This window comes from Falco punctatus, assembly GCF_963210335.1.
Source record: "Falco punctatus genome assembly, chromosome: 3".
Classification (NCBI taxonomy): domain Eukaryota; kingdom Metazoa; phylum Chordata; class Aves; order Falconiformes; family Falconidae; genus Falco; species Falco punctatus.
This window is the reverse complement of record NC_137582.1, coordinates 92,220,148-92,246,505: the sequence shown is the minus strand read 5'-3', so window position 1 is coordinate 92,246,505 and position 26,358 is coordinate 92,220,148. Positions and strand designations below refer to the sequence as shown.

Here is a 26,358-nt window from a genome sequence, read left to right as displayed (position 1 = left end):
ATAGATCAACATACATTTTTTTTAATCTGAATGAGAGACTTCTACGCCAAACAGCCTCTTCTAAAAGGGTTATGAAAGATTTTTGTAGCTTATTTGTGGTAGCATATATCGACAGTTAGAGTATAGATGCCTGTGACACCATCTCTTCTCCCCCCTATTAAGTTGGGAACGAATTTCACCTGGGATATCACATATTTCTGCATCTGATTTCAGCAAAAGGTTTTTAAGAAAACCCATCTGAAATTGCTTTCACATGAGGGAAAAAAATAATCCACTCGTTTGGGGGCCTTTTTTTACTTTCAGGTTTCCAAACCTGAAGTACAAATGTCTTGATGCATGGATCAATTTCACTCTATAAGTGTGAACAAGTTCACAGCATCAGTCATTAGTCAGTTTTTCCTTGTCCTTCTCTCTTCCCTGTTAAGTCACTTTTTTTTTTTTTCTTTTTTTTAAATGAGGCTGCCTGCTGGTATTAGGCAGGAAGCTGTTGTACAGGGCAACTGAAGCTCAGAAGCGTCACTGCTCTAGAAAAAAGGGACATCATCCTATTGGATTTGGGTCAAAGAGGTGGACAAAAAAAGCTTCTAAACCGTGTAAACCTGTTTTTCATCCAGTAGAGAATTTATGGCTTGTCACCAACTTTAGGTTTAGAAGTAACTTTTATTTCTGTAAATGCTGAGGTGGAGGTGGATCATGAAAGTGATGCCTGCATGGCAACCTGAAAAATCACGGGGGGAAAAAAACCCACTAAGACAATATGTAATAATTGTTTTTAAAAGAAAAGAATAGCAGTTCAAGCTGCTCTTGTGTTTTTGTTTCCACACAAAAAAAACATATCACACCTCAGGAAAATAAAGCTGTTCAGGTATGTTACTCTTTGGCTATTATGAAACTGAGGGAAGTTGGTTCTGTGTCTTACTGTATCCTTTACCTGGAATATAAATGCCGAAGGCATTATCAACCAGTATTTCCTGTAAACTTAAAATACAGTTTCTGTCTTAAATCTAAAACGTCCCCCAAGGAGACTGCCTGGTCCTTGTTTATACCGGTTAATTTTTGGTACAATTTTTGCTCTAACATTACCATAATGAACTAACGCTGCTTTAGTAGATAAATAACACTGCTATGACAACACATAGTCAACTCACACCATCACAATTCGGCATGTCTCAAGCCTCAAAAAAGTACCTCGGGAAGTGCTGTGTACAAGGAATTCATGGGCAATTCCTGAATACAAAAAGGACTTAAGTAGTTTTTAAACAAAGATGGGTTAGGATACAGCAAAAGCATAAAGAAACAAAGCTTTTGTGGAAGATCCTTCCTCCTCCTTCCATTTTACAGATGAATAGTAAAAACCAGAAAAGTTAAGGGACTTGCCCAAGTCTGTGGCAACTGAAACCTCGATTAGAGGCTGTAAATCTGGTTATAATACTACAATTGCCCCACAACACTCCTTCCTACAAATGTGTATACTGTGACTGCTTAATGTCCTCCTACTCAACTTCAAACATGTATTTATAGAAGCAAATAAGAAAAACTAAAGCAGTCTGTGGAGCATTGCCTTAGATAATACACAAAGCAACTCTCCCTCCCACAGGCCCTTTCTGCTTTCGCAGATTGTTTTTAAGTCACACCTACAACGAGCTTGCTATGTTTTAGGCATTACTCATTACTGTTTATTTCCAGAAAGCATCTCACTAATTTATCTGAATTTGGTTTCAAGTCATCTGTTGTTTGTGTGTAGGCAATCTCCTAAATTAGTTGCTTTTCAGTTCAATTTCTCATTATAACATATAAGTGACCTATTTATCTAGCTACAGACCAATTCCATGGTAGTGTGCCTACTAAGTTATGAAGCATTTTCATGTGAACTGAACTTGTTGTGACCTCAAAAATATTTTTTTACTTCAAGAAACCATCTCTAAAATAAGATGCTTAACAATGAAAGTTATTATTGTTTATCTCAGCAAAATCATGCTGGTCAGTAGTAATTATACTGATACATTTTAATTACCCTAATTAGAGCAGAAAGTCATGCTACATATTTTGGTGCCCAGTTCTTACATGTCTCACAAATTCACAAAGCTTTTATGTATATTTTTTTTCTTTCTGTTTTGTACCTTCAAAAATATTGCTGTCTAGTACTAGCGTTATCACTTAAAAGTTACTTCAGACCTAATGGTTTAAGGAGTACAAATAAAAATGTTGGTAAAGGAAGAAAATAAAAAAAAGCAACTTTGTGTTTGGTGTTGGGAATCTGTTAAGAGTGCTGTAAGTAAGCTACCATCTGCACAAAAAAGTTTGTATTTTTAATCTTCCTATATTTTCATATTTTAATAAAACTAGAGATACCAGTATGCACACATACAAAGTCCAAAATAACCCAATTTTTGGAGAATACAGAAACCAGTTTCATTACACTTGCCAAAAAAAAAAAATACAGCAAAGAATGTGCCTACAAGACACACAAGTATACCCACCAACGATGTCAAACCTTCATTGTCAACAACCCAGTCTTCCTTCTCAGCTAACCTCTTTATATCTGTAAGACAGAGCAAGAGGGGGAGGGGGGAAGGAGAAGGTATTCATTTTCATTATTAAAACCTCCTTGAACTTGAAAAGTTAAACCACAGACATTGGGACTGCAATGACTAGGCATACAAGCAAATAGCACTAAAAGCTTCAAAGCTTTCAGCATTCTCAAGTGACTAAGAATGGAACTCATACATGGTATGCTGGTGACACCACACAGAGAACCGTATCTATGATACATGGCAAGACTTGCATGAAGCACATCTTTTACTGGAAAGATTAAAATTAAAGGAATATTGTGAAGGCTTTGGGTTTGTTCTTATTTTGTAAATTTTTAATCACAACATAAAATACTGCACTTAAGAACCCAAGTCTCTAGTCTATTATACTCCAGTTCAATTAAAAATGAAAGAGCAAGTACCTAGTATTTTAGCAAAGACAGAAAGGGCAGCATATAATTCATATTTAACAATTATAGAAGAGGCACAGGGTCCCCACTTGGGGTCAAGAATACATGCTGCTAGAGTTTCTTCAAAAATACATGAAGGCATATGCAAAAACCACTCTCTTCTGCTAATCAGAAGGTGCCAATTTCTATAGGCATACTGAAGCTAACAGGAGCTAAGTCAAGATGCAAATCAAAAGTTGATGCACTGTAAACAAAATTCCTCTATGGATGCACGCATTCTGCACCATCACTTTTTTTAAGGCTTAATTGACTTGTAAACAGAACAAAGATGAACCGTGTACAGGTCATGGGGGCTTTGACATACAGTTTTTCACACACAAATTACTCATCAGAACTGTCTGTACACCATGAAACTCCCTTTCAAATGAGCAAAAATTTTGGTGAATTACCATCTCTCCCCAAAATCGAAGAGAAGAGGATAACTAATGCATGCTGAAAGGTATCTTCACTACCTTGGTGATTTAATTAGCTAAATTAAGAAGCTTGGTTATGGTGTCATACCCTGCAATGCTACATTTTACGGAAGTGTAGGCTTAGTGAGGATAAAAAGTATTAAAGGATTGTGCAGAATAATTACTCATTTGCCTATTTAGTAAACCTCTTAATTCAACCAATATTCTTGCAAGGGTTTAGATTGCACTTATCAGCCTTTACATGCTTTTGCTGCTGCTCGATTTTGCATTCTGTTCTGAGCTAATACAACAAATGTCTTTCTTGTATTTCACTGCTCACCGAATTCCAGTCAGATACATTCATGTAAACCCCCTGTCTAGTCTGGCATTCACATAATTTGACTTTCATGACCTTTATGACCATTGAACACATATAAGAGGGAAAGAACACAGGCTGCTTCGCAGGACCAGTGTGAGTATATAATGTTTATCATAAGACAACAAGAACCCCCTGTGTGTGGGCAGATGTGTCCTATTTAAATAGCTACCATTAGAGAGCTCTGTTAAAAATTTTAACCAATCTGAATGCCTTTACCAACTTACAAGCTGCAACAAGAGGTGAGACTGAACTTTCTATCAGCAGTCTGTGCAGCTCATATTTCAGAGAGATTCTAGAGCTGAGATTCAAGTCCAGGAGGCACCTTTTTGACTTACGTTTTAAAGATGTAACTACAGCCGAGATCCATCTACATAGCTCCATGAGAGTATCCGTTAACTACTTTTTCACTGGTTCCCTAAAAACAAGTTTCTTCAAGGGCCTGATTAACCTGGTCCTGTCCAGAAAAACACATCTAAACACACAGCACACATGTAATTTTGCTTTAGCTGGCAAAAAACAACAAAGAAAACAAAGGGTTCCATAGATAAGACAGTGCAACAACATGGAATGAGAGTCATCATACAGGCAGGCATCTTTTTTTCTTCTCCTGTTTGAGGATACAGCCAACACACAGAACTGATAGGGGATGGAAGCAGAAGTCAAGGAAGGCTGCTGGTAGTGGCTAGATCAGAGAGAGATACATTATCCAGCCAACATAACATACTAGAATCTCAAGGGATCTGATTTCTTTTGATTCAAGAAAAAAAAAAAGCATGAGTAAAGATGTTCAGACATACAGAGAATTGTACACACATAGACTGGTAAATCTGCTTTTATAAAAACCTAAGGCACAGACTACCACAAGAGTTTTTCCTCCACAGAACACAAGTGGCCAGCAATCAGTATGCAAGCAGCAGAAACACTGGATCTGAACAAAGAACTAGGCTATCATCATGATGCAACAAGTAGGCAAAACTAGTCAGACAGCAGACTTTTTTCGCCGAGAGCTTCATCATTAATCACTTATCAGAGCTCTCTGGACTGCACTGGAGAAGCTAGACAGATACTCAGAGATTTAATAAGCTAAGAACTGTCAGCAAAATGGTTTGGAGCTAGATTCTTTCTTTCTTTGAAACAGTCAGGTCATCTGAGGAATCAGTCACAACTGCTGGACAGAGGGCAGTCAGTCCAATAGGACCATCCTCATGGTACAATTAAAAACAACCAACCAAACCCCACAACACAAAACCAAACCAACCAAACAAATCCCAACCCTCACCTGTTTCACCTACCACTTAAGTAAAATAAAATAAAACAACATATGTAATTGATCTCAATTGTGCTAAGTGAAGAAAAGCAAAAGAGACATCCTCATACTTCAAGTGACATCTGAAACAGTGGTAATACTTTCTGTACAGAGTTTTAAAGAGACAAGACTATGTATTTGTATGGCTAGCTTGATATTAAAGCAGAAAAGTAACATTAACATTGAAATGGGATATAATAAAAGAATTGATATCTAAGAATACAATTCATATCAAAATTATATTAAATAAACTACAGAGGCTTTATGATGCTATGTCACCAAAAATTTTAAAATTTGCTTATTATAGCCACCTGTGCTTTGCACACTTCAGGCTTTAGTAAAAAACTTAGTTCCATGTCAGCCTTCAAAATAATGATGAATCACATGTTAAAGATTAAAACCTGATGAAACTTTAAGATTAAAAAAGCCCTAGTTTTGTTTTTTTTTAACATTGAAGGTAATTAGTCTTTTGGAAGCTAAGTGAATTAGTAGATCAGTCTGCCCTGATTTTAAGAGACACATTTATTTCTGGAAGATTTACTTCATTCATATTTAAGTTTCGAAGCTGAATAAAAGAATGGTAAGATGAATGGCCTCTGATGCACATACAGTCACATTAGATTTAGAGAATGTGTTACTGCCCTTGACAATCCAGACATTTATGGCAAAAACTGTGTACACAGCAGGAAGCCTAGGGATTATAATGTTAGTAAAAGGCCTTGGAAAACACACAACTAAAATACTTTATAAAGGGATGGGGATTTTTTTTTTCTTGGGAGTGGGACACTACTTATTTCATTCTTCACTTCATTCGAGAACTCAAAAAAGAAAATAAAATATATTTCCAATATGGAAAAGCTGCATCATGAGATAAATCACTGGCATTGTAAAACTGTCTCAGCCCAAAGGAAACAGACCTAAACTAATGTATTCATTAAACTAAGGGAAGAAAAAACTCCTAACACACATTTCTGTCAGAAAAGTGAAATACTTGAGTAACAGTGAGATATTACAGAACTCAGTGGAATCCATTGCCACTACAATGCCTGTAACAAACATGGTTGTCTTCCAGAACATTGTTTGGCCTAATCAGAAGCAAAAAAAATTGACAGTAAGCAAAGAGATCTGCAGCCTTCTATTACCTTCAGCTGTGTGTTGTAAGGTCACTATAATGCAACGTACACGAAGATCCAAAATAAGGTCCTGGATGATCTGAAGCATATCGTTGGGTATCTCGAGTGCAGTAAGAGATTCAGAACTAAGCCTAGAAAGCAAATAAAGTTAGACTGAAGTGTAGATCTGCAGGATCTTTTAAGCTAATATAACTTCATTGACTTTTTAAGACATTTTCTGTGCATGCGAATGCAGTAGCTCCATCCGTAGTGTATCTTTGAAAGCTGGTTATCCTATTCAGAAAAGATTAATTATTTACTTAATTTAGAAGCTTGCAAATACAGATTTATTTTTCTGTAACATTACAATAATTAATGTCATCACAGCAACATGCCTATTTTTCACACTGACCTCTTGCACTTCCCTGCCTACCTTTCTGCATCCATCTCTTGTCTTATGATCCAAGAGTAATGGTTTTGGAGCAGGAGTAGCTTTTTTGCAGTTTTTATGTGAATTCCTAGATCAAATCCTAGGTCCACAACAGGGTTTCCAAGATACTGTTTATCTGCATTACAACAGTCACTGCCATAAATGATGATGTGGCTGTGCATCAGGTTGCCAAGAATATACACATTTAAGGAGTGAAGAGTGCATTCATTCACTGTTTTGCCCCCAACTCTGACAGGGCACAAATCACCAACTACTGTAGCTGAGGATGGAAACATTTCGTTTCCATTTCTTCCTGTAGAAATAGTAACATAGCAGTTGCTTGTGACGAATAGTATTTCGGCTTTTAACTAAAAGCCTGCAGTTGAGCTCAGACTTTAGTTAGGGGCACAAAGTGAGTTTCACTGCTTTTATCTGACTCTTGCATATTTAAGCAAGGACAATTCAAATGCCGCCACTGGCATCTGCCCTACTGCACAGGTACTAGAAAATGCCAAGGAACCGAAGCAGGAAGGCACAAGCAAACAAGTTTGAGTACTAACTGGAACATTTCCAATCATCCACCTGCGGGCTTCAGTTCCTTACCCCTGGTATTGCGCACAAACCATCATAAACCTTACGATTAACAAGGCTGCTATCTACTCAGCACAACTACTGAATTAGTGCAGACTTACGCAATCTACTATCTCAGCCATCCAGGAAACACAACACGTAAATACCCATCTATGAGAAGTTTAAGTACAGGACTTCTGTGCAGTCCAGCGTTGATTTCATTTCTAAGGGAGCACACAGCTGTGACATTCCTAAGGTAATCTTTTTCTTCCTATAACTCACCTTAACAAATACATACCTTTCTATCCTTACAGTAAAGCTAAAGCTTCTGAATAGCTTCACTTTATTGCATAGCTCTAATTTATCCTCTGGAGCTTATTCATACTGGGCAATGACAGAATGGGGTACAAGAGAAAGACCCTGCAACCACCCCACTTTAAGCTGTGTTATACATATAAACAAGCAGAGAAACTGAGATCGCACAGATGTAATGACAACTCCTTGTTATCTAATTTTGTAAGTTTCAACATTCTTCCATACAAATAGAACTGTAAATCATTTGTGAGATGGCTGAAAAGAGTGAAATTCTATCATGTACTTCATAATGACTTTATGTTAGAAACTATACAAGTAAGACCTAAGCTATTACATAACTTCGCAATAAATAAGGTTTTTATGCAATGTGTAGACTCTTCAGGAGAAGAGTTCACCTTCATCGCTGTTGTGTCACAAGCTTTTATCGGATTGTCAAAGTGTGTGGGCTCAAAAAGAATTGCAGCACTTGCAGAAGCTTCTGACCTGGTCATCACTGGTCAGTACCCCATCACGGTATGTTCAGTTCCTCTTCCAGACTGCACCTTTTCTTCTCTACTTTTGACTGCTTTGCCTTAAAGTCTAGCTCACTACTAAAGTGCCAGCACAGGCATCAGTAAGAACATGAGGTGGGGAAAAGAGTGGGAGGGAGAGAAAATTCCCCCAGCTCTCAGTTCAGTCATTCATTACCAAAGCAGTGGTCAGAAAGCAAGAGGAGAACCTCTAAAAAAGAGTCTTCACATATCCTATAACCTCACAGCCTGGATCATACCTTGGATGGCAGGACTCGGCAGCACAACCAACCTCTAGAGAATCTGTTGGTTAAATTTTCCAAGTCGATATTACAGATGTGCAACTGTTAAATTCTAGAATTTTATAATTTCAGTGAAATTGGATTGCTTCTCATAAAAGGGCAACACTGGTGCCAAAGCCTGTTCCCTTGCCCCTTTAGATCTTTTCATCAAATGCCAAGTCAGCTCCTTCTTAAATTGGAAGCTTTCCATAAAATTCAGCTAGAATAAGAAACTTCACATGGAAAATTTTTTTCTAAATGCTTGAAGTACAGATAATGTAACTGACAACAGACTTTGGGAAAGCGCCAAGGAGACTTAACAGGTATGTAGCACTGTGATGCGTCTGCATCCATCCGCAATAAGAATATCTGTATGTGACTATACCCCTTTCTCTTCTTCCTCTGTGCTTTGCTTGTCACCTACTTTGGAAACTGCAGATAAAAAGTATAGTATCATATCCAGGTAATAATCAAGTTTCCAAAAAAATAATGACAATTCTTATATCCTCCATAGACAAATAGAAGCACATTCTGTATATTAATGAGACATTTTGTAATTAATGACATGCACATTACTAAATTTATAAACAAATGTAATTGTAAGTAGAATGACATTAAAAGCAGGAATATCACCTTCCATAAAACAACTTTTTATGATTTAAGAATGATTTAAACATGATTTAAGAATGATACTATAGTAAGAAGCATTCTATTTTCACCCATTCTGGCAGAGATGGGGAAGGCTTGTAGTAAATGAAGCAGATTAATTGCTTTCTACTCTAAAGAACCAAATCCTGTTTCATTCGTGGAGCGTCTACCCTGTGCCAAGCAAGTATTTTATTCAATTTTTTTCATAAGATGGTAATGAAAAAACATAATCTATTATTATGTAATGAAGCTATATCATGAGACATTATTATACTCGCACACAGAATCCTAAATCTGCCATAAGTGATTTTTTTAATCCTATTTTTTGAAAATGTTAACATTCTCACTACTCAGGGTACTTAACGCAATAAACAAAACAACTGGTTTTAAAAACACACATATTCCAGGACTAGCATCATTTTGTAGGCCCATAGATCCATTTACCTTACAGTCTGGATAACATGTGTTAGCCACTGGCCAGACAGTTCAGATTTCATCTCCCAGCCACCATACTGTCTTGATTCTCCTTCTCTGAGGCTGAATGGAAGCAAAGCTCCACGGATAAGTTTTACCAGAGAGTGCATCACTTCCTGAATCATTTTCTGCATCAGAAGAAGGGAAAGAAAAATCACGCAAAAACTCTATCAAAGCACTTAAACAGCCATGTAGTTGCCACACACAACAGCTTGGAATGTATTACTTACATACAGGTGGCTCTACATGGTAGGGAGTAGAGGAGAAGGAGGTATCAGGGCACATAGATGATTTAAGAAATCTAATTTTCAAGGCGGTGACACTAAAGTATATTCCTCTGAAGGACAACTGAAAGAAAGCAAGGGTTTCCCCCCATAACTTACCTTGAAATCGTTTTGTCTTTGCCTGGCGTTTTTCTTTGATCTTTCCATTTGGCCTGACTTTTCAGCAGTCTTGTGAAAATGAGAAAATTGAAAAGTGTAAGTATCTCATAACCACTGTTAAAACAATTCTGAAAAGAGGGGTTTCAAGGTGAAGAAGTGAAAACCCATAAGTTTATGATGCAATTATAAAAACTAACCCATGGCCTCTCAATACGAAAAGACTCTCTCTCTAAACAAATGTGCTAATGTTTAAACCTGAGGGACAATGTGTTTTTTAAGACAAAGTCAGAGATAAGCGTAAGAGTAGCTCAAGCAATACAAACTTCATGAGGTTGAAGTTTTCTCACTGCCATGTCAGTGAGAGCTAAAACATATATAGCCCAATTGTGGATCAAATTTATATGAAGGAACTCTTATTTCCTCAGCATGAAAGCGGCCTGGAGAAGGACATCAATGTGACATGGGAGATACTTCTTGGCATGAGGGCAATTTGGAATGGTAACATGTGAGGGGGAGGACTGAGGGGTTTTTGTTTAAGCAACAGCATTTTGTTGACAATTCTCATTTAAATAGTTCTGTAATAGTAACAAATGTAAAATAATCTGTATCTTCATGGACAGTTCACTTTGAAAACTGAGGAACAGGAGTACTTTGCATGAGACAGTTACAGTTGAAAAAACCCATGGTTTGACTAATAGTCTTCCTGTTTGTAGTTCTAGCCTTCTGTGGAGTCTACTGAGAACACAGTAGAGTAAATTATAACGAAAAAGTTAATTCAAATACTGGGTTGAGCGCAGATCTAGGATTTTCTAGTTAGAAAATCTCCTTTTATGTATGTACAGCAACATCTACTGGGCGAAAAGCGCAACACCATGAAGAGAGTGTTCTCAAAGAGAATCGGTTCGCTTTCAAGTCACTCATTTGAAAAGCTGTATTTTTCAAACTCCCTCTTTTGCTAAAGCATTTCAGATTTTCAAGGTGAAATAATTTGAAGTGATCAAAAACTAAAAGAAAAATAAAACTGTCAAACAGTTTTGGAAAATACATACTATGAAACTCGTACTTTAAGGCTCCGAATTAGACAGTTTCAGTTGAGAACAACACTTGAGTTACTGCTGCATGTAATATCCACTTCTGTCTTCTAATGCCTTAAAAAGGAAATAAGCTGCATTCCTTTAAACCTCAGGTAGCAACTTAAAATTCACACTGTTTTACAGCTGGATTAAACCACCAAAAAAAAAAAAATTTCACAGATCTTTGATTTTTATTTTTCTTTTTCTTAGTGGTTTTACTGAAGACCAACCTTAAACCTTTCCTGCACAGACAGACCAAAACCATCTTGTGGTAAGACCAACGGTTACTACTCACATATGTGACTTCGCCTAGAGTGATTCAAAGAACTCAACTTTTTAAACTGTTGAAAATACCACGTAAATCTTTAACTGACAATGTTTTAAGGCATATAGCTGACCTTTCAGAACTAACACCACCACATACCCCCAAAACCCTATAAACTGAACAAGAGAAAATACAGTTTGGAATTCATATATGGGGATTTTCTTTCCATATTTTCCAAATGTCTTGAGGACTTAATAAGCTAACTGAAATGACCCTCTATACCTTTTTCACAGGACTTTTCTTAAAAAACTGTAGCAATCACCTTGCTTCCTGAATGACAATAAATAGCAAGCAATGTGGTAAAAGAAATTTCTTCGTGGACAATTAAAATCTGTACGGTTTCTGACAGAAAAACATGTAAACCTTGAATCTTGAATGTGATGTCTAACAGATATTCTTAGGTGCTCTAGAAGAAGTCTTCTAGCTTATGCCACTCTCTCCTCACACTCACTCTCAGTGCATCGTAGCATGCAGACCACACAAAATGAACTGAGGGCACCATCCCGCCTCTCTCCCCAACAACTTGGGGGGCTTCCGTAAGGACCAAAGGAGCAGAAGAAATCAAATGTATGGGGATTAATTTCTCACAAGCTCAGAATCTGGCCCAACAGAAGAAGAGTAAGCGTGCCTTAAAGACTAACAGGAAAACTACCTAACTACCTCTTCCTCTTTTTTTTTTTTTTTTCTTAAATACATGGAAACAGTTTTCTTCAGACATGACATAAGATCAGTGCATTTTCCATTTGCAGTCATTTTCATGAGCAGAATTTCTCAACCTTGTTTACAGTTCAAGTCTTAGTTTCTCTAGAAATTGCTCTTTTTCACTGTACTCTGAAAAACCTATTATAACAACTTAACAGGTGAATTCGTAAAGTCTAATTTCCAATGATACTGTTGTCAAATATAAAGGCTGTCATTTCCCTTATGAAATTAATTATTCTTCTGAAAGTCAACAGTACTAAGGTTTATTCTTGATTCTACTTCCTTCACTGAATATTATAAGTAAATATCGTATCTTTCTTTTGATTGTTTCATGTACAATGAGGATCACAAACAGAATTGATTTCACTGGAGCTATAACGCTCTGTAGTTTGTGTTCAACATATAAAGGGCTATAGCACCTATTAGTATCATCATATGAAAACATTCTGTTGATTTACACACCAAGGCAATAAATAGAATAACTGCTTGAGAAATTAATTCTTTAGTTAGAGAAAAGGAAAATGGCAAAATTTTCACTGTTTTCACTTCCAATTTTCCTTTTCCCAAGGTTTTTATTTTCTACCAAAAGCTGCAGTTCTGGTTTAGGGATGATTTTGTAGCTGTTATGACTTAAGGATTAAGCACAGCATGACAGTGTAAGTACGGAAGGACAAAAAAAAATCTTGAAAGATGAGATGATATAGCAACAGTTAAACAGTTTTAGATGCATGAATTTTTAGGTTCGATATAGAAGCTGATCTGAATAATAGACATGTCCAAAAGCTTGCTTATTTTCCACCTGCTCTATATTGTCCTAACTATTTCTGCATCTCTTTATAGACCTTGTCTTCAGAGTTTTTTAGGGCCCAGAATGAGTGAATCCAAACTGCAGTCAGCAGGACTTCCCAGTGATAGTTATGCAGATGAGGTGTGAATTAGCGCCTTAGCATCTGTTGATGGAACAGAGAGCTGCCTTTCACTACACTTCAATGATGTGTTTGTATTTGTCAGACCTGCCCTTTGGGAGTATGTCATCACTACAGTTCCCCTTCTGGAAAAGAAACAACGCGGTTTGAGAACCAGAAGTGAACTCTCTGTAAAATATAATGTAATTCTATGACCAAATTTTAGCAATAACACAAACCACAAAGCTATTGTATTTATCCGGTAATGATTATGATGGTAAATTGACTATTACCCGTATCAAATGATTATGAAATTTGTTAATTTCATAATTTCAAAATTTGTTAATAGTGTACATACAAAACTAGAACGTCATGAATCACTACCTTCCACCCCGCCCCCCCCCCCCCCGCCTCCTTGGATTATCAAGATTATATTTACATAATTTATAAAACTTAGATCATCTGAGCAAGAAGGACTGGAAGCACAGGTGATTGATTGCACCTGAGTGCACTTCCAGACTACAGTCCCTACAGTATGTCTGTGTATACTACTCTGGGCCTTGGTCATTCTGCAACTGTGGTCTTGAACCTATCCTCACTTCCAAATACTTAAAGATCAAGAAATGAGTACTCTTGTTCCACAGAAAGGAAACAATATTTTTCTGTATGACTTTGTCTTTTATGTATCTCTATCCTTCATGCAATTTGCTATTCAGATCACTGATGAAGGGCAGCTGGCCAGCTATGAGTAAGAGGTGGAACTACACAGATATAGATGCCAGCATCTGGAACACACACTACTGGCAGAACTCTAATTCCACCGTATGCTTTTATTCTTTTAAAACTTAAAATAAAAATCTCACTTCTATATTTAGTTAGTATTGCTAGACATCTTACTAGTCAAGGTAGCATCCCTCAAATGTGTAATAGTCTATTGCTTTATAAACCTCTCTAATTAAAATAAGTCATCAGTCCTTCCAGTGAAATACAATACTTCAAACATAATTATTATGGAGCTTGTTACTAAAAAGTCATTTATATAGAATAACCCATACCTCACTGAATAAACTTCCATTCACATAAGAAATCCAGAGCTTCCAGAAGTTGGGCAGCTGACTTACAACAAGTTTTGTCAACTTTTCAACAAATACAACTTGCTGAGGAGCTTTGTATCGCCAAGCTAAAAGTGGGAGAGAAGATGGAAAAAGCAAAATTGAAAAACTTGAACGAATAATAAAAACTGTACTACTAGCTTGCCGCTGCTTTGTATTATATAAATGACTAAGCAGTAAATACAAAACCTTTCAGGCAGGAATGAAAAAGTTTAAGGCCCGGTCCACATATGTGAATATAAACAGTATACATATATAAGCTCTTTCTGCTCATATGCTTACAAGATGCTAGCGCTATAACAGTATATAAAGAATAGGCTCCTTTGTAGGGGTATCTAATGCAGTCCACCTAACAATTCATTCAGCTGGTCTTCTGTCTTCAAACCACTCTAAAAGGTAAGATAACATGAAAGCTATCAAGGCATTAGAAGATTCAAATGATCAGGTGGTGGTGCTGAAGAAACAGGGCAGCTAGGACGGGCTAGTGATTAAGGCAGACAACGGAAACTGGAAAATCTGCTTTATTTCCCCGGGGCAAGTTGCTAACCTCTCACCTTTATTTTCATTTGTTTGGTAAAATCTTTTATCTGAAAAACAGAGGGGATTCTAACATCATTGTTAAAACTCAATAAATGTATCGCTAATCATATAATGAGATTCCTGGAAGAAGAACACAATCATAACATGTAACTGTGGTATCTCTCACTTCGCAAACCTACTACACTGGCTATTAAAACACATCAGGAAAACAGCTTACATTTTGGCAGCAGATAACTTTTCTCAATTTGTTATCAAATGGGGCAAAGGGAGGTTGGGGACAGGGAGGGGGTAAAAATAAAACTGAACAGGGACAGAAGAAAAGTACTAATTAACACAGAAAATATAGAAAAGTATTTCACAAAGTTTCCTTTAACCTGCTTTCTCCATTGAAGCTTTATCAATTATGAAGTTTCAACAACACAAGGTATTGGTATAATAGCGATAAGAGACTTATATTTCACCTCAAGAATTAGAGTCCACTTCAAAATACTTGGAAAAAGAAATTGCATATTTTTTAAAAACAAAACACACACAGTTACAGAGGTCAACTGTTGCTGGTGTGCGCAGTTTTTTATATAAAATCTGGTCTTTTATACATTATAAAGTTAAAAACATGGTGTTATCATAACTGAGGAAATTCAGAAAAACGTTGGATGAAACAGCACTTTTTGCCTTTGCTAAAGAATATTGTCCACACAGAACAGAAACTCACCAGTTAGGCAAAAATAGCCTGCCTTAATAGCACATTAGGTAACTAGTAGGCTTCACCAGAGCCTCAGTATTTTATCGTGTTGGTAGTCAGTCCTTAATCTCCTTGAAATACAGTATGCCTTCAGCAGCATTCATTTGTCGAGATGTGGGTCAAATACCGGTCCATTTCTTTAGTGGATGAATAAAGAGCTGCACTACCCAAAATGTTCTTTTTCCTCGTGGCCAAAGGTTTAGGGACTCTGGATTAGTATTTGAAATTTTTATTTTTAAAATATCACAATGGAAACTCAAAATTTGGAGAGAGACTGACATAACTAAAGTGTAACTCTGCTGATAGCGAAGCATTTGTTTAGGATGCATGAAAACTTCAACACTCAACTAGCAAAGCTCACAGGGTGGACACAGATAGGATGCCAGAGCACTACTTTTGCCAGCTTGGTTTATGATTGTCAGGGAACTGGTCTAGACTCAGAAGCAGGGAAACCCCTCTTATTAACATAAGCTGTGACTATGCCAGGAAGCTGTGCCAACAGTACTACAGCAACAGAGGCTCTGTAACACTAACAAACCCCAAGTTCTAACCAAAAGATTTCAGCTTCTTCAAAAAAACATTTCATATTTGCCAAAAGCTCCAGCAACAACCCAAGGTTATAATCAGGGATGTCTGCTCCTAACTGGAAACACACTGGCAAGATTTACTTCATGTATGAAATTCTTTTCCCCTCCAGGAATTATAGTTCAGGCTTAGTCCTGAGCCTGCAGACAGCAGATTTTTATTAGAATAAGATACTGCACATCATGTCAAAAGGACATTCTGGCAATAAATTCAGGATATTTTGACTTTGTTGCTAAAGAAAGCTCCAATTATATTAAAGCAGAAATTTTCTTTTATTCTATTATAATCTCTGCTATAACATTCTAAAGATGAAACTAGACTTACTGTTTACATATCCTCACGAACATATGCTGAAGAAAGAGCTGAATGTTATTTGAATGCTGCAGTTTTGAATTCAAAATAATTTGTTCAAACAATCTCAGGGACAATCACTGTCAATCACATTGGGAAAAAAAAACAACACCTAAAAACCCCCAACAACCAAACAAACAAAAAAACCCAACCCCAAACCAAAAACCGCTCAGATGTCATTCCTCAAACTTGCTAAACCCCAAAAGGATACACAAGCAACCTGAAGACAGAGCACATCACGGCATATTTGCAATGGCAGCTCCAGCACATATATCCTAAGTGGTTGGTTCACTTTAGCTCTCCAGTCTGAGTAGAGCTTTCAATTGTTTCTAAGCATGCAGTAGGCACGTGCAAAGTACCAAAAAATCCTCAACTCAGAGGCCACTCATTTCCACTCTAGGGTCTTTGTGGTGGATTATTATGATGCTCCAGTCCTCCAGTTTTCTACTGAATCTTAAAGTGGTCGCTAAAGAATCCGCAAAGCTTGCTTAAGACTTATCTTTTCCAGTTTGTAAGAGGTTATGGATCCATAACTAAGACTCTAAAAGCAAGATAACTGATTGAATTGGAACTGCCTTCCATAGATACAACTATTTAAGCAGAAACGCATGCAAAACAATTCATATAATGGAAAAAGAAACTGAATTGTGGATATTGCTTGCTACGTTAAGTGTGGCATGTGTATTGTTAGTGGATAGTATCCAACAGCAACCAAAAATTTACTGCTTTGCTCTGTAACACTTGTTAATCAACTTCATGCAAGGCTTTGGGCTGAGAAAGGACAAGGGTAACAGTATTGCAGTAACGTAATTACTTGGTATACATGTATATTTGGAAGAGTCTGTGTAATTTACATTTTGAAATACAAACGTTAGACCTCAAGCTGTGATGCAATTTGTCTTGCACATGAAGATACGCTGTGGCAGCAGAAAAATGTACAATACTCATTACTCATTCAGTGTTCTTGAAAGATTCCCTTCATTCCTCTTTTTGCTTAAAAAAAAATAAAAATAATCAGATATTTATAGATGGTGCTTCAAGGAAGTCCACAGAACTGGGAGAAAAGTAACATCAAAGCAGATGAAAGGCAGAAAGTTTTTTACATAAACCTGCTTTCTGCAAAAAATTACTTTGGTAAGAAATGACCTATCCTATGAAAAAAACATTTTGTGTCTCTCGTGATGTCACCGCTGAAAGACTCCTGAAATGAAGTTGTCTGGACAAGGGTGCTGAAGACACTTAACAACACACAAGGGCTCAGCTGGTTGTGGACACACTGCTCAGGCTTAGTCACACACTATGTTTCCTTTTCTGGGTTTACAGAATTAGACAACAAGGACCAGATGTGTCAAGTCAAAGAAGGAGAAAATGCAAGGAGGGACATCTTAGTAAACATACACAAAAGGTGTAACAACAGCAAAAGGTAGTAGTCAGTAGGTGGTTATGTATATATATATATAAAATAATATATCTGGTTTTGTAGAAAAAAAAATACTCCTTACTTTGACTATATTTTAAGAACCAGATTTCAGCTATGAACTACACTTTGCTTGCAAAAAACACAGAGGACCCCTTTAGTAAGCAATGGAATGCATGAGAATAAAGAATTTTATTTGGTAACAAACCAGAACAAACACATATGAGTGTGGATTTCCATTTGGCTTTCTTCGACTACACTGCACACAGGACATAGGAAACTGCAGCTTTGTTTTTCCAGATAAGACCGATGCCTACCATCATCACGGCCAGACTGAAAGCTGCTGCCCCTTTTCAATGATGCAGTTTGACTGAGATGGCCAATTGGTGACGGACGCACATCACTGTCCAGGTCTAGCATGGGGCTGTGGAGCAATGAGTTGCCTAGGGAGAAGGGTAAGGGGAAAGAAAGTTACAGTGATTTTGCACATCAATTGACATGAAACTGCATGCTGCATGTGAAATTCTATTTTAATTCAGAAGTGACGGAAGACAAAAGTTATTCAGAGGAACATTCTTAGTTTTGCTTATTTAGACCGTTTAGTCATCTACATCAACACTATGCAATAATGTCACTATTGACTCCTGTAGAAAAGCCAGAACCACAAGCACCATTCTTTGGTCTGTACGTTTCTCTGGTTTTAATTTAATTAATGCCCTACAATTAGTTGCTTGAAAGCCATGGATAAATACGTATTTATGCCATTAGTGACATGGCACACATTTTTTTTCTCATATATGTCTAGATATACTTTTCAACAGCAAAAGTTTGTTCTGCCTCCAGCTGAAGCAGTTAAGGGCAGAGTGTTCAACTACTTCTTAGCTGCCTGACTTCTACAGAATTCCAGCAGGAAGAATCCATCCATCACGAAGCAGGTGAACTAATGGCACTGTTTTACAAACATGCACAGGCATACAATCTGTACTTACACACAACTACAAACACACAAGATTTTTCCCAGTGTATCAAATAATTATCTTTTTCCTTTGTGTGCCTGTTCATATGTAGGTCACCATCAGCAAGTCCTAAGCAATGATCTAATCTGGTGGAGCTGGATACTTGGAGTCTAACGTACATTTTGGAAAGACACCATACAGTAATGAGCAGGCCATGATGATTTTTTAATGTACTGTAACACTGCCAATATTAAAGTCTAAGATGCTGCTTTATGCATTTCACCTTACAGATACATTTCTGAAAGTAACCATCAAAAATTATTTCAGCATTGGCCAACTGAGCTGTAACAGCTAAACTTAAATGAATCACAATTCACAGAATTACAGAACAGCCCAGACTGGATGGAACCTCAAAAGATCATCTGGTCCAGCCTTTCATGGGAAAAGGAACCTGGACTATCTAGCACTATTTCCAGTTGCATCTTGAAAACCTCCAGCGATGGTAACCTGCCACATCCCTGGGGAGGTTACTTCAGTGACTGATCTCACAGGAAAAAAAAAAAAATTATTTCTTATACCTAGATGAAACCTCTCCTGGTGATCCATGCTGAATTTTGTAGTGAGAATCCTGGTGTTTGAGCTTATATTGCTTGATCTTTTCCTTTACTACCTACATTCACTTAAAATAACAGGAAGGCCACACAGCAAGAACACCAGCTGTAACACTGTAATGCTCAGATGCAAGAGCAACACAAAGTAAAAAGGATTTGAAGGATATTTATTCTGAATTTATGCTGCTGTCAGACCAGCATGGCAGTAAAGATTTACCTAGTCACTTCAACAGCTGGGGCTTAAAAAACAGCAATAGTATTGTGAAACCTATTGCAAACTTCCAATAGGGGACAGTATTGGGTTTTAGTTGCTTCTGAAATAAGTTCTTCTTCCCATAAATCTTCAAGGGCTTTTAAAGAGATCTCCTGTGGCCTTTCACTGTGGCATTGTCATTACCGAGCTGTCAGTTCCTCCATCTTATTACCGTTCATACTATGAGACACCTAAATAAATAGATCCAATTTGCTACACTGCTCACAATCCTGACGGACACAGGGCATTAACTGTCTTGGTGAACCCATCTGTGCTACCTTTAGCCTGTATTATGATTCTGTTCACCACTTAACTCCTACATCCCTTATTAAAAACAACTCACCTTCTTGATGCCTTTAAAACTGATGAGTTTTCAGCAATATGAAAACTGCTGCAGTGATTTAAGTGTATTATCCACTGTCACTCCAGACAAGATTTGCAATGAGTTTGAACAAGAATTTAAGGAAAGACTTTTCCTTTTGAATGAACTAAAAATACAAAATAATCGGAAAGTAAAAAACTGAAAGCTTTCAGAATTTTTTTTTTTAAGTTAGTATGTATGCTGCAAGTACGAACAGTTTATTATGGATACTATGCAACCACCTGTATAGCAGAGATCTGTGTAAGGTCACACATCATTGGCATTTATGACTTAAACAGCTATGATTTCTAAAACATATCTTAAATGTTGTAAATTTGCAGTAATTAACTTCCATGAACACATTCCAGCAACCTTACAGAATGAAGTAAAAACAAAACAATTGATTCCTCTTCAGATAAAAAAAAAGGCATGTATTCTATATCTTACAGACATTCTACCCAGAATAAAAAGAAAATTGTATAGAAGACCCCAAGAAATTTTAAGTGCGTCACATAGTCCTTGGGCTTCCGTAAGAATCAGATTCAACATACCTACATTATATTTGGCAAAAAAAAAAAAAAAAAAAGCATGCCAAGAAGAACAACTCGGAATTGTCACAGATGTCACAGGCATTGCTAGTTAAAACATAATACTAAACCCCACCCAAGACTGCAGCAATGCCATTTTCACAAAAGCTACAATTAAAAAGAACCCTGATACGCCAAAACTTCCCTCTTTGATGTCTTCACATAGACTTTAGGTTCTCACCTTTCAAACACCTTGTTAATATGAGGAATTTCTTGTAAACAGATGGTCTCTAAAAATGACAGTACCAATTAAACCTCAGAATTAAGAAAAACAGACTCACTTACCAAAACATCTTAATGTGAATTAGTTCAATTAAAACCATTTGCTTGAGGTAGCTGAAAACCTGAAAATTCTGTATGGCTACTAACACACTAACCCCACACCACCCAAATAGTTTATACATTCACCAGTAACAGAAAACACGTAAAGAATACTCTCTTGTTCCACCAGAAAAACCACATCATCAGTTTGCAGCCATACCAGGAAAAGAAAGTTTAACATGAACTAATTTCTTAATTGGTTGTCTAGCATTACAAGCAAGTATAACACAGCAGCAGGGAACTACAACAGCACATATACCCTCAGGACTAATAAACATCTGGACTACATTAGCAAAACTGATCTTGCTTTCACCCTACCAGAAGATAGCGCTTGAAGACTGCACACTAACACATAAATCTTGTAAAATAGAGAGAGTTAACTTACAAACAACTTTTCCAACTCATCCCCTCTCTGGAGCCAGCAGCTTAGATTTAGTAGCATAATGTAATACAATAAATTAATATTAGTATGGACTGTAGACAATAATATTTATAAACCTAAATAAACTACCTAAATAGTAATTTACTGCCTATTCATTACTTGCTTTGTGTACTATTTCTACATTCCTAGATCCTGAATATAGGACAGCACAACCTCAGGTTTCAAGAAATTAACTTTTTACTTTGCTAACAAGTTTTAAGATGTTTTATAAACAGCATGAACAATACATTCCTAGCAGATCTTCGTTTTTTAAAAAATATACTACATCTTTGAAGTTACAGAAGTATTTTTTTCCAAAATACACCATCTACATGGAGCATATCTGTCAGTGGCTTCAGTGCCAAATGTATATTTAACCAAGGAAACACAGGAAAAATAAATGTACTACATTCTCGTCTTCTACTAAACAGTCAAGACAAACCAGCATTATAATTAAAGCCTTATTACATTTTCAGCTGTAAAACCATGAGAAGATCAAATACAGAATTTTGAGGATCTTAACACTGCTTTATTATTTTTTTTAAAGGATTTTACTGGGTTTCAACTTTTTGTGCACAGATATTTTAAAGGCGCACAGAATGAAATAAAAACATTCAGCTACTGTATGAAATACAAATAGTTCAACGGTTTTGTTCAGACCTCTTCTGTTCCAGTCCAGTAAAATCTCACCAAAATAAGGATCTAAAAAAAGTGCAATGCTTTTTAAGGTCATTTAATTTGTGCTTTCACTTTCTGTAAATCAGAAGTCACCTATGCTGACCCCTAATTGTAGGTTTACTCTAAGTTTATCAGCACTGGAGTTGCTACAGGGTACTTATGTGACTACAGTACCTATGGCTTCCTTGACCCCATTTTTTTGAGTGTTACCTGCATGCTCTTGGCACACGGCCTGTTACAGCCTCCAATAAAAAAAAGACAACTAACATGAAAATTGCCTAAAATAGATTTTTCCATGATATGCAAACCAGTCAATGACTGAAATCTTTAAAAGCTTTCAAAACTATTACCAAACGGAGTGTAAAAATTGTTCTGCAATATCCACCGCTCCACAAATATTGTTTTTTTCTCCTCTCCCAGGCAGAGGTTTCTCCTGGAGTCACACATCTCTCACCTCCTTTCTGTAACCCAGCCTCAGCCAGCCTGCCATTCTGCCAGCCCAGGGCATCACTTACATGACATTCACCTAAAATTTTTCAAAAAGGTACTGGTTGATCGAAGGATAACATAGTGCCAGTGCTTTTGGCCATGACAAAGAAAATTGTTAACAAAGTGACCAACCTCAGGCTGAGTAGTTTTTCTGTGCAATTTTCCAATGTAAGCCGAACATCAGTCATTACACAGACTTGCTCATAGACAGCATGTATATGAGCAAGATTAAATTAAAAAGACCCTACAGATGTGCAACCAGGTGAATACAGTTACTGTAGTCTTTCATCCGTTATGTATCTTACAGTGAATTTTCTCACAGGCTACAATAGCAAGGGGAGGCTGATCTATAGCCTCCAGATTCTCTGAAGAGCGGCAGACTTCCTTACCACCCTTAAACACCTTTGAACATTTTTTCCTGTGCACAGCAGGCCCTTGTCCTGTGCTACAGCCTGACCACCCACTGTTGCTTGTTGACCAAACACACAGCGCCTGGAGCCCGCACCGACACAACCAGGGCAAGATTCCTTTCAAGGACACCGCACTGAGCATTTCGGTTTGTCTAGGCAAGAAATTAGGCGAGTAGGAGAAATTACTGAAAAATTAACCTGCTCAACAGATGAATAACTGCATTTTGTTCTTTTTCTTGAGTACGTTTTCTTTCTAACCTTCCATTCATGAGGATTCTGACATTTTAAAGAAAATTGGTTGTATTTCTAGCACAGAGGTGAGTTCAGAAAATTAAAATTGCTGCACTTTATGGAAAACTTTGTTTTGGAATACATTTAAAAAATAAACTTTAAAAAAAATAATCTTACGGCTAGTCTTCATTACACTGATAAATTTATAATGAAACCATTTTTCAGTTTACCACAAAAAGGGTAATTTGGCCTATTATTTCCAGTGGTGGTTTAAGTATTTCACAGCCTAAGGGTAAGCCTTATTGTCAGTCCTGCAGGCCAAAAAATACTGGAGCAAGAGCCAAACACTTCAAGTTCAGCACATAAATAAAAATGATGTCATTTCACTAGCACCAGCTCCAGTGGATACTAAGATCATCAGCAACAAGCTGCTTTAACTTAAATTGCCGGAATAAGGACTTAAAAGTCTAGAGCAGACACCAAGGTAATATTTGGGCCACAGAAGAGTTTCACTTTATCTTCAGTAGTACTAACCTTTTCAATTTTGATTCTAAACGACCTGTGCAGCTTTTCAATCACAATATTTAATGTCTTTATGATACCTTAAAGTATTATATAAAATAATAATGACCCCTGCACTTCTGAACATGTCAGATTCTACTGAAAATTCTAAAACCCAGCAAAGTTACAGATACAGGTGGTAAAAGAGGAAAACAAATTCAGTGTCAATTTTTGTACTGATTGATTTTTTTTTTTTCATTAATAACCCATTAAGGGTTTGCTTGACATTTGCTGTCAAAAGAGTATTTCTGCTATGGACAGGGGATGTGGTTTAGACATGAAATGGCTCCCAGCTGCAAGAATTCTTCTTCCAGATGTACAGTAAGCAAAGGCAATGGAAGAGAACCAGCTGCTAGGATAACAAATTGAAAAGGCCCTTTTGAAACAAGCCTTGCCGGCCTGCCTGATCTAACAAAGATGGATCATTCATTGCAAGGTGAATAGAATCTCAGCGTGGCAAAGAGCGAGCAATGTGCTCTATGCATCGATCTCTCTCCTTCACACTACATACAGCTGCTGTTAGTCTGGCACAGAAAAAACCTGCATAGCTTTTTTACAGTATCTGGGGAGCTTTGCATCATACTCTGAGTGCTACAAAAATTGTTCTTTTTCCCAGCAATAAGAATTACAACAAACATCACAGTGACTGAACTAGCACACTCCCATTTTGAGAGCTGTCTCCATGCTGGGAACTTTAATAAGTAGTATATCACATATTTTGCAGCCCAAAGGGCAGCAGAAAGATGACACTACAACTGTGCTAGTGTTTCCATTTACAGTTTTAGTTTCTAATGGGTATTAACAGAAAGCTTACTTGCAATGATCTTACATAATACCTCAGAAAGACCCATTAAGAAATGAAGAATTTTTCAGTCAGTTTGAAGATAGCTGGATTAGAGTCCCTATCCATTTTAGCTTAAAGGATCATGAAACCTACTAAGCCACTATTAAAGTTTAAGCAAAAAACACTGGCCACACAGAAAAGAGTCTTAAACTCCATAGCTTCTTTTGCTGATACTCATGTTAAGAATCCCATTGCTTAACTCATTTTGGCTATCTGCCCAGTGCCTCAGGCAAATTTTAAACTAAACTTCATTTATTTGCATTTATTTTCATGTCATTTTATGTCATTACATCCCCCATGTTCCCCTATATTCCAACAAGTCTGGGAAGCATAAACCATAGTGAAAATCTACAATTATGCTCTAATAATAGGGGAATTGCCAAGTCCAGTTAAAAGTTACAAATATGTAAAATCTTAATGGAAAGAAACCATTTACTATCCAGGTACCAGGTTTGAAAGTCCCCAGATTTCTACAAATTATAAATTCAAAGTTCAGAGGCAGCAATTCAAACTTTAGCCAGTACAAGACATAAAATACCAGCACAATTCAGTTTATCATTCAACTATCTCTTGCTGGAGATTTAAGAAATACCGTTTTGAGTGAACATAGTGCTCTTCGATGTTAAGCTTATATTCACAGCCTTCAAAAATGTGCTTTTTCCTATCCATTCAGTCTCCTGCATCTCCCTCTCTCTCACGTATCTGCATAATAATTAACAGCAACAAACTGACTTTACCTACTTCAGGTCCTTCCAGTGGGCTGCAATAGTGGGACGCAATCAGATTTATAAAAGGCATCCATCAATGCTTCAGGAAATAACTTCATAACCATAAAAATAAAGGTTTCAAAAGCAATAAAGAGGACAACTGCCTATTCCATTAGTAAGGCAGATACATTAAACAGAAGACATAAAAAGTTAATAAATCCATATATTTACAAGCATTGCTATGACAGCAGAGCTAGAACTCCAGCCAGCTGCACACGGGTCCTGTATCTACAGCTGCACCTTTAATGAAATAATCTGACCATCAGAGAAGCAGGAGGATGCTTACTCTAAGGACACAAGCATGGGAGCTTCATGATTTGGGCACCCTCTGTAATGCTTCATGCTTCCATTATGACTTTGGCTACGCTGTTTGGTCTCTTTCTCCTGACTGCTCATACTTCACAGCAGGAGAAAGTTTGATCTTCTGTCATATATGCATATATATTATGTGTGTATCTATACACACACACATATATATACACTGTCATATTTATACATATATACTCACTCCTTAAAACATGTGGGCTTGGATTCCAACAGTTTCTCATAATATGAATGTCATCTGCCTGCATTATTTTTTTTTTTACCTCACAAATGATGAAGGTCTGTTACGGCTACACAGAGCAAAAGATAGATAGGCTAAAGACAATGAGGGGTAAGTAACAACTGTATCTGAGCATACAACGAAATGTTAATCTACATAATTCAAAACTAATCAGCAAACCAACAGGGCTGTTTAAACTGATGTGAAAGAGCACATTATTAGACATACAGAGATATTCCTCACAGGAAATATATTCCAAAACGCTGCCGTAAAGTACTTCTTACACAGGACTTGAGAAAGTTCCCCATCCTAATTGTACCCATTGAAATAAATGCAACCAATCAAAATCAGATTACTGCATCTTTTACAATTAATAACTGTCTATTGAAATCAAAAGAAACATCCAATTGAATAATTTGCTTTTGGTAGTTTTCACCCTTTAAGTCACATGGCCAAATTATTTGACAATGCTTAGCACCGCTTGATATACCTTTCAGTTTTTGGAAATAGTATTAGCACAAGTTGGATTAACTGAAAAAAAGAAAGGATTTGAAACACATAGGAATTCTGCTAACCCCTGAAACAAATTTTCCTGGAGAGAACTCCGAAGACCATTATAGCCCTGTAAACTTGCCACAGTTGCTTCTTTCAAGATGCATCAGAGATTGTACTTCTAGGACATGCTTATAACTGCTGAGTGCTTCTACAAAATAGAGTAATAGTAACTCTAGTAATATCCAAGCAAAGAGGTTGTGGTTTTTTTTAAAAAAGA

General features: G+C 36.9%; 1 protein-coding gene across 2 annotated transcripts in view; it reads right to left on the bottom strand.

The window, feature by feature from the left end:
* The window catches only part of EXOC2 (exocyst complex component 2), a 134,102-nt gene that overhangs the window by 46,908 nt on the left and 60,836 nt on the right, over nucleotides 1-26,358 (bottom strand). For both annotated transcript variants that reach the window (XM_080379913.1, XM_080379914.1), the window contains exons 12-17: nucleotides 17,870-17,995; nucleotides 13,861-13,985; nucleotides 9,801-9,869; nucleotides 9,388-9,545; nucleotides 6,221-6,342; nucleotides 2,481-2,542 (exon numbers count right to left, since the gene is read on the bottom strand). In XM_080379913.1, the coding sequence (XP_080236039.1) occupies nucleotides 2,481-2,542; nucleotides 6,221-6,342; nucleotides 9,388-9,545; nucleotides 9,801-9,869; nucleotides 13,861-13,985; nucleotides 17,870-17,995 (662 nt within the window). The remainder of the gene's footprint in view (nucleotides 1-2,480; nucleotides 2,543-6,220; nucleotides 6,343-9,387; nucleotides 9,546-9,800; nucleotides 9,870-13,860; nucleotides 13,986-17,869; nucleotides 17,996-26,358) is intronic.